The sequence below is a fragment of the Hydra vulgaris genome, chromosome 09 (assembly GCF_038396675.1).
Source record: "Hydra vulgaris chromosome 09, alternate assembly HydraT2T_AEP".
Taxonomy (NCBI): Eukaryota; Metazoa; Cnidaria; class Hydrozoa; order Anthoathecata; family Hydridae; genus Hydra; species Hydra vulgaris.
Genome location: NC_088928.1, coordinates 32,592,501 through 32,609,206, shown reverse-complemented (window position 1 = coordinate 32,609,206; position 16,706 = coordinate 32,592,501). Strand labels below are relative to the sequence as shown.

General features: G+C 25.9%; 1 protein-coding gene across 1 annotated transcript in view; it reads right to left on the bottom strand.

The window, feature by feature from the left end:
- The window catches only part of LOC100196975 (son of sevenless homolog 2), an 86,580-nt gene that overhangs the window by 36,040 nt on the left and 33,834 nt on the right, over positions 1–16,706 (bottom strand). The window contains exons 10-13 of the mRNA XM_065805406.1: positions 14,408–14,527; positions 7,546–7,638; positions 4,769–4,819; positions 4,434–4,510 (exon numbers count right to left, since the gene is read on the bottom strand). Of these exons, the coding sequence (XP_065661478.1) occupies positions 4,434–4,510; positions 4,769–4,819; positions 7,546–7,638; positions 14,408–14,527 (341 nt within the window). The remainder of the gene's footprint in view (positions 1–4,433; positions 4,511–4,768; positions 4,820–7,545; positions 7,639–14,407; positions 14,528–16,706) is intronic.

Genomic DNA, 16,706 nt, shown 5'->3' with positions numbered 1-16,706 from the left:
TATATATATATATATATATATAAATAATATATATATATATACATATATATATATATATATACATATATACACACACACAGATATATATATATATATATATATATATATATATATATATATATATATATATATATATATATATATATATATATATATATATATATATATATATATATATATATATATATATTAGGGTGGACCTTATTTTAGGGAAAAATTTTTTTTTAAATTTTGATGGTCCTACCCTTTTAAGTTGTTCCTTTCAAGTAGAAAACACTCCCATATAAATTTCTGCAAAATATATTTATATTTAGGAGTACAGGGGGTAGCTTAAGTGCTCCAAAGTTTAGAAAGTTTTGAAAATTTTGAGAGATAAAGAGTAAATTAACGATTATTTTTCATTTCTTGTTACATCACAGTAATCATAAAATGTTATAATTTTTGACAATCATTGATTCAACATAAACAAATTTAATAAGTTTATTAATTTCACAAACTATATTTTTGAGATAATACAACTTCACGTCATACAAGTATTGAGTAAAATACACAATTATAGTCATGTTATGCAATATAAAATTTTTGATTAAAAATATGAACTTTAAAATTAATTAACAATAACTCTTGAGTTTAAATGTTCTACTCTTTTGCTGGCTTCTTTGCCAAAGTTTGCTTTTGGCTCAACAATGTTCTTCCACAACTTGTAGCAGAAACTGGAGCTGGGATTCCTTGCGAGTGATAAGTCCACTATACTTCTGGATTAGTGCAACTCCTCATTCTGCATGATCATTTACCACTTTCAACAACTTTACCATCTCTGTTGCTTGTTTGAAATTGTCAGGTTCATTCCATAATTCAGGATCAACATTTAGAAATTCATCTGGTAATTCCATCATTGAAAAGAATTTCATAGATTTGGCAGTTACAAAATCTTTTAAATTCTTGTTTTTCAATACATCCATTGGAACACAAAGCTTTTGGTGTGATCTTGTTCTAAATCTTTGTTCTGCATGGCACTTGCCATAAGTCGTTTTGTGGTTGAACTGACCTGATCATTAAAGAATGCAAAACCCACAAGTTCAGGCAACAAATACCATAAATGATTGGATAGCTTGATTGATGTAGCTTTTGCAATTGCTGGATGGACGGTCGAGTACTTCAGCAAAGATTTCAGCAACATCAAATCGCTCTATGGAGCATTTGCAGCTAGTGGGGCTGTGATCCATACTTTCAGGTAGACACAAACCGTAAATACACAAACATCACATAACCCCAGTTGTTCTGTCAGTGTTAATTTGAATTGATGTCTGAACATCCAGATTTTCAAAGTGTAAATTACCTTAGACATCCAACATGCATGATGCATGGCTCCGGGGCTCATAAACTGAATTCCTATTTCAGGTATGGCACCAAGAAAGATAATGACAAGTTCCAAAAACTCCCTGTCATCTCTAGGTTGACTTTGTTGAAGATTCTTGTTACAAAATTCGATTGTGCTCTCTTGAATATCTTCTACTAGATCATCTACATCAATTGCCATTCCAGTTTCATATCTGTTGGTGTCCATTAATCCTCATTTCTCTTAAAATCTCTTAAAGAGAAGAACCTCTGGAGCAGATGTTGACGCCATGCATACTTGGAATACGGCACCAATGATGAGTTCCATAGTATGATGTTTGCATGCAAAGTACAGAAGCTCCTTGCCAAGCTTTTGCTCCAGAAAAACACATGCATCAGCAATTCTGCCTGTGTTGGAACTTGTTGTATCAAAACACATTGCTCAGATGCTATTGGTTATATTCCAATCTTTAATTGCCCAAAGATGGCAGAAGCTTGAGCCTCCCCAGTTCCAGATAACAGCTTGGCAACAGTTAAAAGTTAAGAAACACCTTTGCCAGAAACCAATCCTGGCAGACAATCCACCTTTTCTTTGCCAGTCAAATGAGGAATGAGTTTGCTGTCCCAATGTACAACCAAAGGAATTTGAACATGCAACTCTGCTTTTAAACTTGCTGATCTCTGGGCTCAATGCTCCTGCCTTTGTCGACATATTAAATCTTGATTTATGGCAAGATTGTTAATATTTTGATCCAAACTTCTAGCTATTTTAGCAACAACAGCTGAAACAGTTAGAAGTTAGTAATAGCAGTATGAGTAATACGCAAAGATGGAAGCTTAATTCCTGTGAGTTCATATATATGTATATATATATATGATGATTTTCAAAATGCGGAATGAGTAATTTTGAATTGATGTGCTGCTTTAAATATCATTTAATTAAAAAAAATATTAGAGCATGAAAGTATACTTTGTAAATATTTTTTAGTTTATTTATAATTAGTAACTTTTTAAGTTTTTTTTTGTTTTTTTTAATATTCGTTAATATTAGTTATGTGTTATTTTTAAGTTATGTAAAGTTATAATTTAGTTTTAATTTTAAAGTTATAATTTTGCACATAAAAATTAATTTGCTCATACCCAAAGGATCCATAATCAAGAAAAAATGGAGTCAAAAGAAGTTGAGGAAAAACTCCGTCAGTGTCAAGAAAAAATCGGAGTTTCGATAATGTTTTGTTATAAAATAAAAAATTAAACTATCAAATTGATAATCTAGTGCAGTTGTCAAGCAGCAGTCCTTATGCAAAGATCAATAAATTTCGGGTTTGTTTCTTTAAAAACTTTTATGGTAAAGTTTCAATCTCAAGTACAAAAAATGCTTTCTATTTATTGTTGAAAAAAAAAAAAAAAAAACCAATGGGTTGTCCAACGCCCCTTCAAGCTTGGCACCCAGATTAATTCGCCCCCCCCCCCCCCTTGAAGTTAAGTATTTGTTCTGATTTATTTTAAATAATGGATTAAAAATTTTAGGAATACTACTTTTACTAGTTTTGATTGTAGGTTATGTGTTGTCTTTTTGATTGTAGGTTACGTGTTGTCTTTTTGATTATAGGTTATGTGGTTTTAGTATATCTGTATATAGTGTAGGTTATGTGGTTTTAGTATATCTGTATTTTAGTATATTTTGATTGTAGGTTATGTGGTTTTAGTATATCTAGTTTTAATTTATCTGGTTTTTGTGAAAATTATATAGTTTTAAACTGATAACAAAATTTGAAATAAGTTAATAACTGAAACAAACTTCAGTAAACATTCCACTATAAAATTATAAACTTTTTAGAATCGAAACATTTAATATTTCAAGAACTTAATTAGTATTCGAAGTTTCTATAGACTTTCTTTGATATTTTCTTTATACTAAATTTTTTCCTCTGAATAATTAATAAGCTTCAGTATCTCCATCAGTTTCCGTTTCTGCATCAATATCCAATTCATTTTATTTACGGCTTACAATATTGTTACAATCTTTTTTAGTGTATATTAAATCAAAAATAAAATTAATTAAATAATGCTGGCAGATCTGATGCAGAAACTTAATTATAATATCCAATTTCAGCATCCACCTCCAGCCATCTGAAGTTTTAATTACAATATCTTTACTACCTAAGTCAAATGCCTTAACTTTTGCATTAAATAAAATGTTCAAATGTTTCATCAGAACATGGAGGGGCAATTTCACCTTTCCTAAGGAATACGCAAAGTTGTGGTGAACATTTTCTATTGCTAAACCATTTATCATCTGTTAATTCTCAGATATTTGTTTTTAATTCATTTAAACTAAATAACTTAGCTTTGAATTAACTAATGTTTAATTATACTTACCTTTTAGATAAATTAAATTAATATTTTTATTTTCTATTTTTGTTTGTTTTTAAAGGTAAATTATAATATTATATAATTTGATGAAGTTCCGAATGGATCCATTGCTCATATTGCATTTTAAAAATAAGCTCTTCATATGCGTGCGTGTGTGTATGTATGTATATATATATATATATATATATATATATATATATATATATATATATATATATATATATATATATATATATATATATATATATATATATATATATATGCTTTAATACACATTAAATACATTAAATTGCATGTTCTTCCGGCTTATGCAAAAAATTTATGCAAAGGAAAAAACAAACCCATTTTAAAAATATTGGTAGAAATTATTTAAAAGCATAAATTATCTAAAAACATGAGAATGTTGCAATTAATAGAATGTTGAATTTATAAGTTGATGAAAATGTTGCTAATAATAAAATTTATAAACATGAAAAAGTAAATGGTATCTCTAGTAAAACTATTAAATAATTTAAACAGAAAACATTATTAGTTAAAAATAACAAAATATGTTAGACAATTCGAAATTATTTATATTTTTAACTTTTTTGTTGTATTTAAAAATTATTTTTTTTAAATTTCTTAATCTTATATTAACTTATTATTAAAAAAATTATAGAATAAAAAATAAAAATATATTGAAAGAAAACAAAAAATAAATATCATAAATATCAATATACTCTGGAGTTCTTTTGAGGTGAGATGCTGAGCACAACTTTTCAATTCTAACCTGCAGTCCTCGCAGAGCACTAAGAGACTGAAACAGAATAAAAAAATTTAATGCACTTTTTGAAGATTCAATCCAATTAAAAAAATAATAGCTAAATAAAATGTAGACACAAGACAACCATTTTTTAAATTCTAAAAAATCAACTATAAGATTTTTCAATAAAATGTTATTTTTCAAAATCCATTTTTTGAATAAATAACTTAAAAAGTTAATTGTAGAAAAAGATGAACTTCTCAAAAATAGATTCTAACGAAAGCAAAAATACCATTATATAAGTAATATTACCTCGTCAAGTTTCTCTCTGTCATTTCCATCAGGGGATGTACACATGAGAATCTTTAAAAAAGATAAAAATAAGTGAGTTTAAGACTATCATAAAAAATTGTTCAAAATTGCATCATAAAATCTTTACACCCTAAAGATTTTATTATTCTGATTTATTAATCTTTACACCCTAAAGATTTTATTATTTTGAAAACAAGATAATCTTATGGTATAAAAAAGATAATAATACTTAAATCTGCATATCAAAAAATAAAAATTCATTAAAAATTTATAAATCTTTCTTTGCTTTTAATTCTTTAAAGACTGAAGGACATAATTGTTCTATCTACTTTAATATGTATACTGTTTACTCATGCATTAAAAATCTTTTCAAGTTTTTTGAAAAATGTAAAAAATAAGAATTTTTTATTTATTTTTCAAACACATAAGTACTAAGAGGTTCCGAGTATAAAACCACTACAAACACATAATAAATTAAAAAAACTTTCACTCAAATAGTTAACATAACTCTTACAGTCCTCAAAGTGTTAAGAGGTTCTGAGTATAAAACCACTGCAATCTTATTTATAAAATTTTGTATAGGCAAACCTTAAGCTTTTATACTAGCAAAGTATGTTAATTATGCCAACTGTAAATTTTACCAAAACTATCATTCAGCAAAATTCATTGTCATTCAGCAAAATTCATCCTTTTATTGTATCTGTCCCTCCATGCTATAAAATTTTTTTATTTATCTAGTTTATTTTCTTGCACATCAACAAAACCTCAAAACTCTCACCCATATTCATATTTTCCAGACTCATACAACCTACAACTTTTTAAATTTTCAGTTAACCTTTCTCTTTCTGTTTTTCTGTTTTATAGTAACTCATAATTTAATAATGGCTGCTTGCAACCTTGTCAAAAGTTAATGGCTGCTTGCAACCTTGTCAAAAGATTAATGGCTGCTTGCAACCTTGTCAAAAGTTAATGGCTGCTTGCAACCTTGTCAAAAGATTAATGGCTGCTTGCAACCTTGTCAAAAGATTAATGGCTGCTTGCAACCTTGTCAAAAGATTAATGGCTGCTTGCAACTTTGTCAAAAGATTAATGGCTGCTTGCAACCTTGTCAAAAGATTAATGGCTGCTTGCAACCTTGTCAAAAGATTAATGGCTGCTTGCAACCTTGTCAAAAGATTAATGGCTGCTTGCAACCTTGTCAAAAGATTAATGGCTGCTTGCAACCTTGTCAAAAGTTAATGGCTGCTTGCAACCTTGTCAAAAGATTAATGGCTGCTTGCAACCTTGTCAAAAGATTAATGGCTGCTTGCAACCTTGTCAAAAGATTAATGGTTGCTTGCAACCTTGTCAAAAGTTAATTAGATTAAAAAAATATGTTTACATGCCAGTATTTAATAAACAGTAAATGTATGCATAAATTTATAGTATATAAAATAATACAAATATTTTCTAGCCCTGGCTATTAACCCCTGCTAAATCTTATAATTCTACCAGGGCCAGGTTTGTCAACTGACTTACTATGTCTAATCAGCACAAGTGATCAATAGATAAATAATAAAGTATAATAAGTTTAAAAGTTTTTTTTACCTACATTAAATACCTGAATACATTAAATACCTGAATACATTAAATACCTGAATACATTAAATACCTGAATACATTAAATACCTGAATACATTAAATACCTGAATACATTAAATACCTGAATACATTAAATACCTGAATACATTAAATACCTGAATAAATTAAATACCTGAATACATTAAATACCTGAATACATTAAATACCTGAATACATTAAATACCTGAATACATTAAATACCTGAATACATTAAATACCTGAATACATTAAATACCTGAATACATTAAATACCTGAATACATTAAACTTATCAACTAAAATAGTGCTGTATTTTAGCTTTTTATTTTTCATTTATGTCTGAATCTCTTTTTTGATCTTATAATTTGTCAAAAAATTTGTTTTGCTTGGTCTTCTTGTTTTACATTTCTATGGTCTATGCAACCAACTTGTGGACACTGGTTTTTAATAATTGGACATCAACAAGTTTGCCAATCCTGTCAGCTTGAGAGATGGAAAGCTGGAGAAGGCTGATACAAAATAGAAACTTGTTTATTAAGTTTCACTAATAAATGGACAACCTCGTGCTGGTAGCCAAACAAGTGAAAGTGAGAATCTCAACTACTTTTAATCACTATACCCTATTTTAATCACATACCCTATGATAAAACTAAACTTGATGTTTTGATAATGCATAGATTTTTGTTAAATCACTCACCATAAAATATAAAAAGTGAACAAATCTTTATTTTCATTTTTGCTGTTGGAACAAATAATTTTCTAATTAAATGTATTTTGTGAACTTTTTACACTGAATCATTTTACAAGAATATAATTTTTTTATTTGTCTAGTAATATCATTTAAAATTATATTGAAAAAACAACAAAGGATTGATATGCAAACAAAATTTAACAAGAAAGTCATAATAATAATTGCAATGTACAAAATTTAGTTTAAAATTTTTTTTTTCAGATTTTTCACGTGCTATCAAAAAAATATAAAATAATTTAAAAAAATTGAATAATAAATAAAATTAAATACTATTATTTTAAACCTACTTTATATAAGGTAAACACAGGTTGACACGGATAAACGCAGGTTGACACAGATAAACATAAGTTACAGCTTAACATAAATCAAAACAAATAAACATAACTAACACATAACCAATAAACACAACACACTACCAGTTAACTCACCTTAATATATTCGAAATAATCAATGCAATGATGAATCGGGCCATAAAGTAACTTAGGTAATATATATCTTACTGCATCAAAAATACCTTGCTCCTATATAAATAGAATTTAAAACTATTCAAAATAACTTGATTAAAAAATTTTTTAAATTTAAATTTATACTATTTGAAAATTTTTAATATATTTTTTTTTTATAACTGCTGATTTTATTATTGCTGTAATAGCAATAAAACATATATTCAAACTTAGAAAAATTAAATATTTTTTAAAATAATGTAATTTTTTTTTGTAACTTTTTATTCTTTTGACGTTTCATGTTTTAAAATAAATATTCTTATGTTTTATTTCTACAGGATTTTTGTTGAAAAATTTGGTGTAGTTATCTTGAGTCATCACTTACAAAATGTTACTTTTTTTACATATTATGATATTAAGTAAAAACATTTAGACTTGTTTTTAAAAGATCTTTTACATTTATTGACTTTTAATTAAATGCAATTATGCCACTTTCAGTTATATAATACAGTTATACAATACATTTATATAATACAGTTATATAATACAGTTGATATAGCAAATGAAGTTGATGAGGTATATTAAGGTAATATTATTTCAATAGAAGATACAGATTTTTATGCATTAAATCTAAACCACATAATTTAATCTTCCTGTTAAAATAGCAAAGACATGCTAAGTCAGCACACACAATAATAAACTGAAGGTAAATGTACACATACAATTGACAGTCAGTTGTTTTTTTTGACAACTCAATTAAAAAAATTTTTTTCAGTGTTTTAATTTTTGTTTTATTAACAGTTACTGAACTTTGTAAATAAAAAAATACTTTATGTTTTAAAAGTATTACTTTCAATGATTTGATGATGGATTTAATAAGATCCTTAGTCATCCCTGGGATCAAGAGATTTTCAGGTGGGTAACATATCTGTTTTTATAGATTAACAACTTTTTTTTTTAATGTCCTTGCTTTTTGATATTTGTCAACTGAAGGTCCAAATTTGACAATAGCTCTGAAAACATCAAAGTAATTTTAGCTGATATTTTTGTACATTTAACTTTTAACTAACTTGTTAAAATTTTTTATGTAGTATAATTAAACTTTTATAAAATTAAAAAAAATTTTTTTGTAACTTATCAAGAAATTCCCAAGTGCCGAGACAAGTTGTGTTTATATTAAAGAAAATGTTTTAAAAAAAATGTTTCGGCAAAATTTTTTTGATTAAAACTAAATAAAAAATGCATACCATTAAAACTAAAATTATCATTTTAATTGAAGCTTGCCTTTTTTCTCGGTTTCGGAGTCTTTTATAATACACGCCACAATCTGCAGACTGCATAATTTATTTCATGCATGTTTAATTCATAAAAGTTTCAGTATATGTTATCATTAGGGATTTTTTTTTATTAAGATATCAAAGTATTTTTCTTTTCCACAATAAGCAAATTATATTTATTTGTATAATTTTTTGGAACTAAATCCAAAAATATTTTTGTGATATAATTAAAAGTAAAACAATATATTTGGTTTTAAGATTTCAGTAGCGCAACCCGTTTTAAATAATTGTAAGTTTTTAAGTAATTTCTATTATTTACTTTACCTACTTGAAGTTAAAAATTTTGTTTTATTTTTTAATTAGTTTTAAATTTTGTTTTACTTTTTGTAGTTTATTTGGGTAGTCGCAATTTAAAAAATTGCGACTACCCAAATAAACTACAATTAACAACAATTTAATGTAATGTAACTATAAATAAACAACAATATTAGTTAAAAACATTAAATTACTTTGAATAAAACATTTAAAATTAAATAAGGATTCAAACAATAAAGATAAATGAGGATTCGAACACACTGCTTAGAAAGCCACGCCGCAAAATTAGAGCAATAGAACATCCACTGCATCCACTGATGATTTTCTGAATGTCAGACAAAAAATACTTTGATATTTAAAAAAAAATCCACAATGATGTCATATACTGAAACTGTTATAAATTAAATGAAACGCATGAAATAAATTATGCAGTCTACAGATTGTGCCATATATTATAAAAACTCTGAGAATCAAGAAAAAATGGATAAGGCAAGCTTTGACTAGAATGACAATTTTAGTTTAATGATAAGCATTTCAGCGCTCAAAATAATGGCGAATCAACAATTAATAATTGTCGACTTTTAGAAAATGGATAAAAATTGATACTTCGAACTACCAAAAATAATTTTGGTCGTTCAAATTCAATTGCCAACTTTAGCAAATCAAACTTAATAATAAAAATAATTTGTACCATTTAAAAAAGAATCCTAAACCTATTAAATTAGCATTAAAAATTAAAAATCTTTAAGATTGCTAAATTGAACATTTTTAAGACCATAACAATTTTTAGTTCACAATAAAAACAATAAAATTTCAAAAAGGCATGAAACTTTGATTGTTCGGAAAATTATTTGATTGCCTACTATTCATTTTATCATTTCTGCCAATCATTGTTGATCAGCAACCCTAAAATAATTATTTCAAGCAGTGGCATTTATTATTTAGTTTTAATCAAAAAAATTTAGCCTTAATGTTTTTTTTAAACACTTTCTTGCAACACAACTGCCAATTATTTTGTTCGTTGAATTTACTCAGATTTATTTTTGAAATTGTGACAATTATTTCCTCATTACTTTTCAGAATTGGTAATCTACATCTGTTAATAAATTTTTTTTTGCTTTCTTGAAAGCAAAGTATTTACTTTGCTTTCAAGAACTACAAAATGGTAGGTTTAGGAACCTCAGAATGCTAGGTGAATGAAACTTAATTAAAAAAAAAAAAGAAAAGTTTTTTTTAATTGATTTTTTCTCGAAGTTATCAAATGAATAATTTGTCTACAGTATACTTCTGTATCTACTATCTGTTCTACTATCAAACCTCTTTCAAAACACACTTTAACCTGTTTTCTTTGTTTACTTTAAAAATTAAAGTGTGTTTAACTAAAGTGTGAGTATGAAAGTGTGTTTTTATATTTCTTTTGAGTTAGATATGATTTCTTATTCCTTTTAAGTGGTGAGAAAATAAGAAATGGAAAAGTCTTTTAATCTTAGAGTTAAGCAACAAATCAAGATGCAATGTTCTAAGAGATGTCATTGAGATGAAAAATAAGCAGTTAAAGGAACCAGTTGAATGGTGTCAAATCAGCAATAAACATGGCTGCGAGAACAATAACCAAACAACTCGATGGTGTCATTGAAATCAGAAGAGAGATGGAATATTGTTTGATTTTACCAAAGATGAGGAAGAGTCGCTAGTCTGTTATATAAAAAACAAGAATAGGTAATATGCATGATTGAGAAATAAAACTACTTTTTATAAACTGTTCAAGTTAAAAGGAGTAAAATCTTTTTTTTATGATAATTGCATTGCAAGTAAACTAAACATGTAGTGTTTAGTTATTTGGTATTGTAATTTCACTAATTTATTTAAATGCCTCCAAGGTTAAAACAAGTAAGAGTTGACAAAGAAAATGTTAAATGTTTTGGGAATAAGTGTAATGTAGAAACCTCCGTAAACACCAGATTACTAAGCTATCACCAAATGCTCAACAAGCACTCTAAACAAAGAAGCTCAGAAAGTCTTTTTGAAAGCGTTGAGATGCAAAATATCAAAAGTGTATCACAAAAAAAAAAAAGACAGGGAGCTGTATCTAAATACCGTGTCCATAACTACACAAAAGAAATGGAGTGTAACCATCTTAACGAGTTAACTTAAGAACTTACAAAAATTAATATTTTCATTAATGCAAATCAATTAGAAACAGGTGTATGGCAAGGAGATATTGATATCACTAGGCTTTACAACCACGATGAAACCCCACAGTTTTTAAACTATGGAGTGATAGTACTCCAAATGGTTTAGTTTATGCTGGGAGTGGGGAAAGTTGTCAAGAGATGATAAGTGAAAATAGGGAATGCGTAAGTATACATCCTTTTGTTTTCTTTGGAGGAATGTGCTATATCATTTTCAAAGAAAAAGGGATTAACATGCCTACATGGCTCTGAAAGAAGCAGTTGAAAGAATTCCAAACCTCTTAATCTCCACAAATGACGATGGGAGCTAAAATTGACGACTGTTATATAGAAAAAAACAATATAAAATGACCTGTCATTGTTCTATCTGATGGTCATTCTTTAAGTTTTGAATGTGATGTATTGACATTTTTTAGAAGCAAAAATATTCAACTTTTCATCACTCCACCTGACACAACTGGAGTTACCAGCTCCTTGATAAATTCAATCAAAAATTGCACTTTGAGTACCAAAGTGCTAAATATGCACTTTATTTATGATAATCATCATTGAAAGGTTTCATGCATATACTTGCAGAGTAATGGCTAGAGAGGGAATCAAAACAAATAATTATAAATTCAGGTTAAAAAGTTAGGATTTCAAGTAAAGGACTCAGTGTTGAATGGATGAAGAAAGATAAGTTCCAATGAAGACTTCTTTCCTACCTCTGTCTTGAAACAACGTTTCTGATGACATTTTTCAAACTTATTTTCGGAAGGGCTCAAAAAGCTTAAAATTGTTTAAAAAATATTTTTTAATACTACTAGCTGACTTTCTTCAACATCATTTTAGTTTAGAATGTTTTCTAAGGATAATTTTTTTTCTTTATGACTTAACATTATATCATTTGTTCAGATTATTCACAGTATTCAGTATTAAATAGAAAATTTCAAGTTTTATGTTGCTTAATTTAAAACCTGACATTCTGAAGTCCCACTGCATTGTGAGGTCCTTTTACCTGTATAGAGGAGTTTTTATTGAATATTTTTATCAATGTGTTTTAATGTGACAGTACATTTTTTTAATATTTATAATTAAATAAATTTATTTTTATTTATTAACTTTAGTAGTCTGTAAAATAAACAATTTTGAATATTGTAGTATTTATTTAGTAAACCACCTTATTGTGATCTCCTATTGACTCATGAACAACTTTTTTTTATAACAACAAAGTTTCAAGAAAGTTTGGAAATTTTTTTATTAAATAAAACAATCAATCTAAAGATATGTAATAAGGTATTTATATTATATTTTTAATGTGTAATTAGATCCCAATAGACGCCATTTCATCAAAATCAAGGTTCTTTCTCCAAATTAATTTATATATATGAATATTCTAACATCTGCTTATTTACTTCATTTTCACTATTTTTAATTAAAAGTGATAATATAACAGTTAAAGGTTATATACCCTAAACATGACATATGCGATATGTTAAATGTGTTTTTGCTTTTCTATTATACTTGCATGTACTTCTTAGTGCTTATATACAAATTTTCATTAAAATAAAAATAAAACATTAAGTCACAATTCTTTTTGATTTGGATATGTGAGCTTCTAACCTTTTATTTTATACTTAGACTACTAAAAATTGAATCAATTAAATTAAAAAAAGCATTTCTTGACTTTAATTTAATATCTCAAACAATCATAAGTAACAATATAGACAAATTTGTCATGTGATAATTTTGTTGTTTTTTAATAGTTTTGCAATTGTTCTGTAAATCGAAACAAGGTCTTTATTGTAAGGATATACAGCAGAAACATTTAAAGTAATCACACTGAATGTCAAGTATATATATACATATTTGTATATATATACATATATATACATATATATATATATATATATATATATATATATATATATATATATATATATATATATATATATGTATATATATGTATATATATACAAATATGTATATATATATGCATATATATATTCTTACTTCTACATATACTATATGCATATATATATGTGTGTATATATATATATATATATATATATATATATATATATATATATATATATATATATATATACACATATATATATGCATATATATATATATGCATATAGTATATGTAGAAGTAAGAATATATATATATGCATATATATATACATATTTGAATGAATTATACTGAATGTCAAGTATAAGTGTGTATATATTATATATATATATATATACATATATATATATATATATATATATATATATATATATATATATATATATATATATATATATATATATATGAATATATATTTATATATATATATATATATATGTATATATATATATATATATTATATGTATATATATGTATATATATATATATGTATATATATGTATATATATATATATATATATATATATATATATATATATATATATATATAAATTATGTTAGTGTATTCTACAAACAGAGTGCTCAATGTTCTAAAAGAACAGAGCAATAATAAATTAGTAAAAACACTTATCTAATTTTTGATTACTTCAACACAGTGTTTCATTATCAGTAGGTTCATTAGGGAGAATATATATATATATATATATATATATATATATATATATATATATATATATATATATATATATATATATATATATATATACTCATGAACAACTTTTTTTTATAACAACTTATTTTTATAACAACAAAGTTTCAAGAAAGTTTGGAAATTTTTTTATTAAATATATATATATATATATATTATTTAAATGTAACAAAATAAAGACATAAACTTTTTATCTGAAAAGTTTAAAAAAAGTTGAAACTTGTTTCAACTCTGTTTAAACTTTTCATTATGATGAAAAATCTTTCAATTTTTACACAACTCATTTTAAGCACACTCCAATCTATGGAACTATACAATGCATTTCAAATACATTTTATTTATTTCAAATAAATTCCATGTATAATTGCATATTAAAATATAGTGCATGTTTAGTGGGTTTCTCATTGTCTTTTTTACATTATATCACTGTGCATGGAAAAATTTATATTTTATCAAATACCTTGAAGAAATCTGCAACACCAGGTCGGTACATTAAATTTTTAATAATATAGTATGATCCACCAGTAGGTGATACAACTTTACCATAAGTGTAGGTATCATAGCATTCAAATTCAGCTGCCTAAACAAAATAATGCCTAAACATTTTTACTTGAATTTTTTACTTTTTTGTAAGTTTAAAATCTTTCTAAATTAATTTCTAAATTTGCGATTAATGTTTATTGTGATAAATAAATTTAAAATAAAAATCCATAAATCTTTGTGTGCCTGTCTATCTCTATAAGTCATTTAATGTTTGAATATGTCTATCGCTGTATCAACTTTACATTAAATGAATGAACACTTAATAACACCCATATTTATGTTTTTGCTACCTTTTACAAAAAGGATTTTGCTTATATACTAAAAAGTTTAAACTTTTTAGTAAATGTGTTTGGAATGGCTAAATGGCCATTCCAAACACATTCTCAAACACTTAAATACAAAACAAGGAATTGAGTATTTATAAAAACAGACTTTTAAAAATTCTTCTCAAATACAAATATTCAAAATTAAATCCTTCTTGCTGCTTTTGCACAACTTTTTCTAGGTGCCTCTTTTAACTGTTTTTTCTAGTTGCTGCTAATAATTTACAAAGTTGCTGGTGAGGAACTTATAAAAAAACAATTTTCAAAATCAAAAAAACATAGCAATCAAATTTTTTATCTACAAAAAGCTTAAAAAAAAATGTCCAATTCACATAAAAAATCTTCTACACAATTATTCTTAGGGTTATTTTACCAGCAAGGAAGCACATTAAATTTTCTTTTTTAAAAATCCCACAAAAATTAAAAGCTTTATCTTTTATAATTCTTGAGCTTTTATTCATAGCTTTAATTTGTGTGTGAAATGTACATAGATCAACTAATATAACCAGTGTCATATCCAGACATATTTCCATATATTGACTGGTATGGGCACAAAAAATTCTATAAGTTATAAATTCCAATATTAATTAAGCCCAACACCAATAAATAAGCAAATAAACATGTAAAAAATTGTTTATAAATAAAACTTATGTCATGAACTTAACATGGTTTTGAATTAAAAACAAAAAGTTTTAATTGCCTAAGTAGAAAAATAAACAAAAAACTTCTTTATTCTTAAAACAAAAAATGTTTTATGGTTGCTTTTCACATTTATTCTTTTATTAATTTTATTTATAAAACTTTAGAGTTGCATCTTGAGTAGACCTAGTACATCATAGTAATCATAGTACATCATAGTACATCATAGTACTTATACATCAAGTACATTATAGAAAGAAAGTATGGAAATACTGTCTTAAACAGTGGACAAATGAAGAGCTGGAAAATTAAAAAAAGACATTTTCAATAACTTAATATTTGATTTTCATTTTTAATAACTTAATAACTTTCCATTCAATTTCTAATATTCAGTTTAAAAAAAAGAAGAGCAATCTCGTTTTCTAGCTGGTCAGCATACTATTTCTTTCAATCCCCAGTGATCTTCTGTATAAGAATAACATACTTTTATAGTTGGGTATGCGGTAGTGGTAGAGCACTCACTTAACAAGTGAGAAATTTCGAGTTTGATCCCCACTACATCCCTGATAGTACCGCGCTCAACTTGTTTCTCAGCACAGCGGCTTTGTTCGTCAAGGTTTCTGTTTCCGAGTTATATATGAGAGAAGGTTGTAACCACAACTAATGTAGCCTCCTCAACTGTATGGCCTTCTTGGCCTTGGGAAGGTGATTTAACATTAAAAAAAAAAGTTGTTTATTTCTTTGTAAATGATGAAGACATTCACATATGCCATTTCAATGGAGGGAAAAAATAATATTTTAATATACTTAAATTCTGTTTGAAAAGTTTAAAATCTAAATTTTTAGGACCCTGGAATCAAAATGAATTACTACTTCTTGTCTTAAAAAAATAGCAAGTAGCAATTCAGGAGAACTACATAACTATAGTCCAGAAGAAAAAACAGGGGTTCTCAAGTAATGTCATTATGATGTTGATGAGGCATACCATGAAATTGTTAGATCACATAAAATTAATTTTTAAAAATAATTGAAAAAATGAAATACTTGATACAATTGAATATATAAAATTATACTATCTGATGTCAAAGCATGGTATTGGCATTTACTCATGCGTTTTAAATTTAAATCAATTTAAACACAAGAAAGCATTAAACAGAATTCTTTAATCTAAGAACCATACACTTTAACATACACTACATTTCTCGGCTAAAACTTTATTATCTAATATTTAAGATATAGAAGCAAGTCATTTGG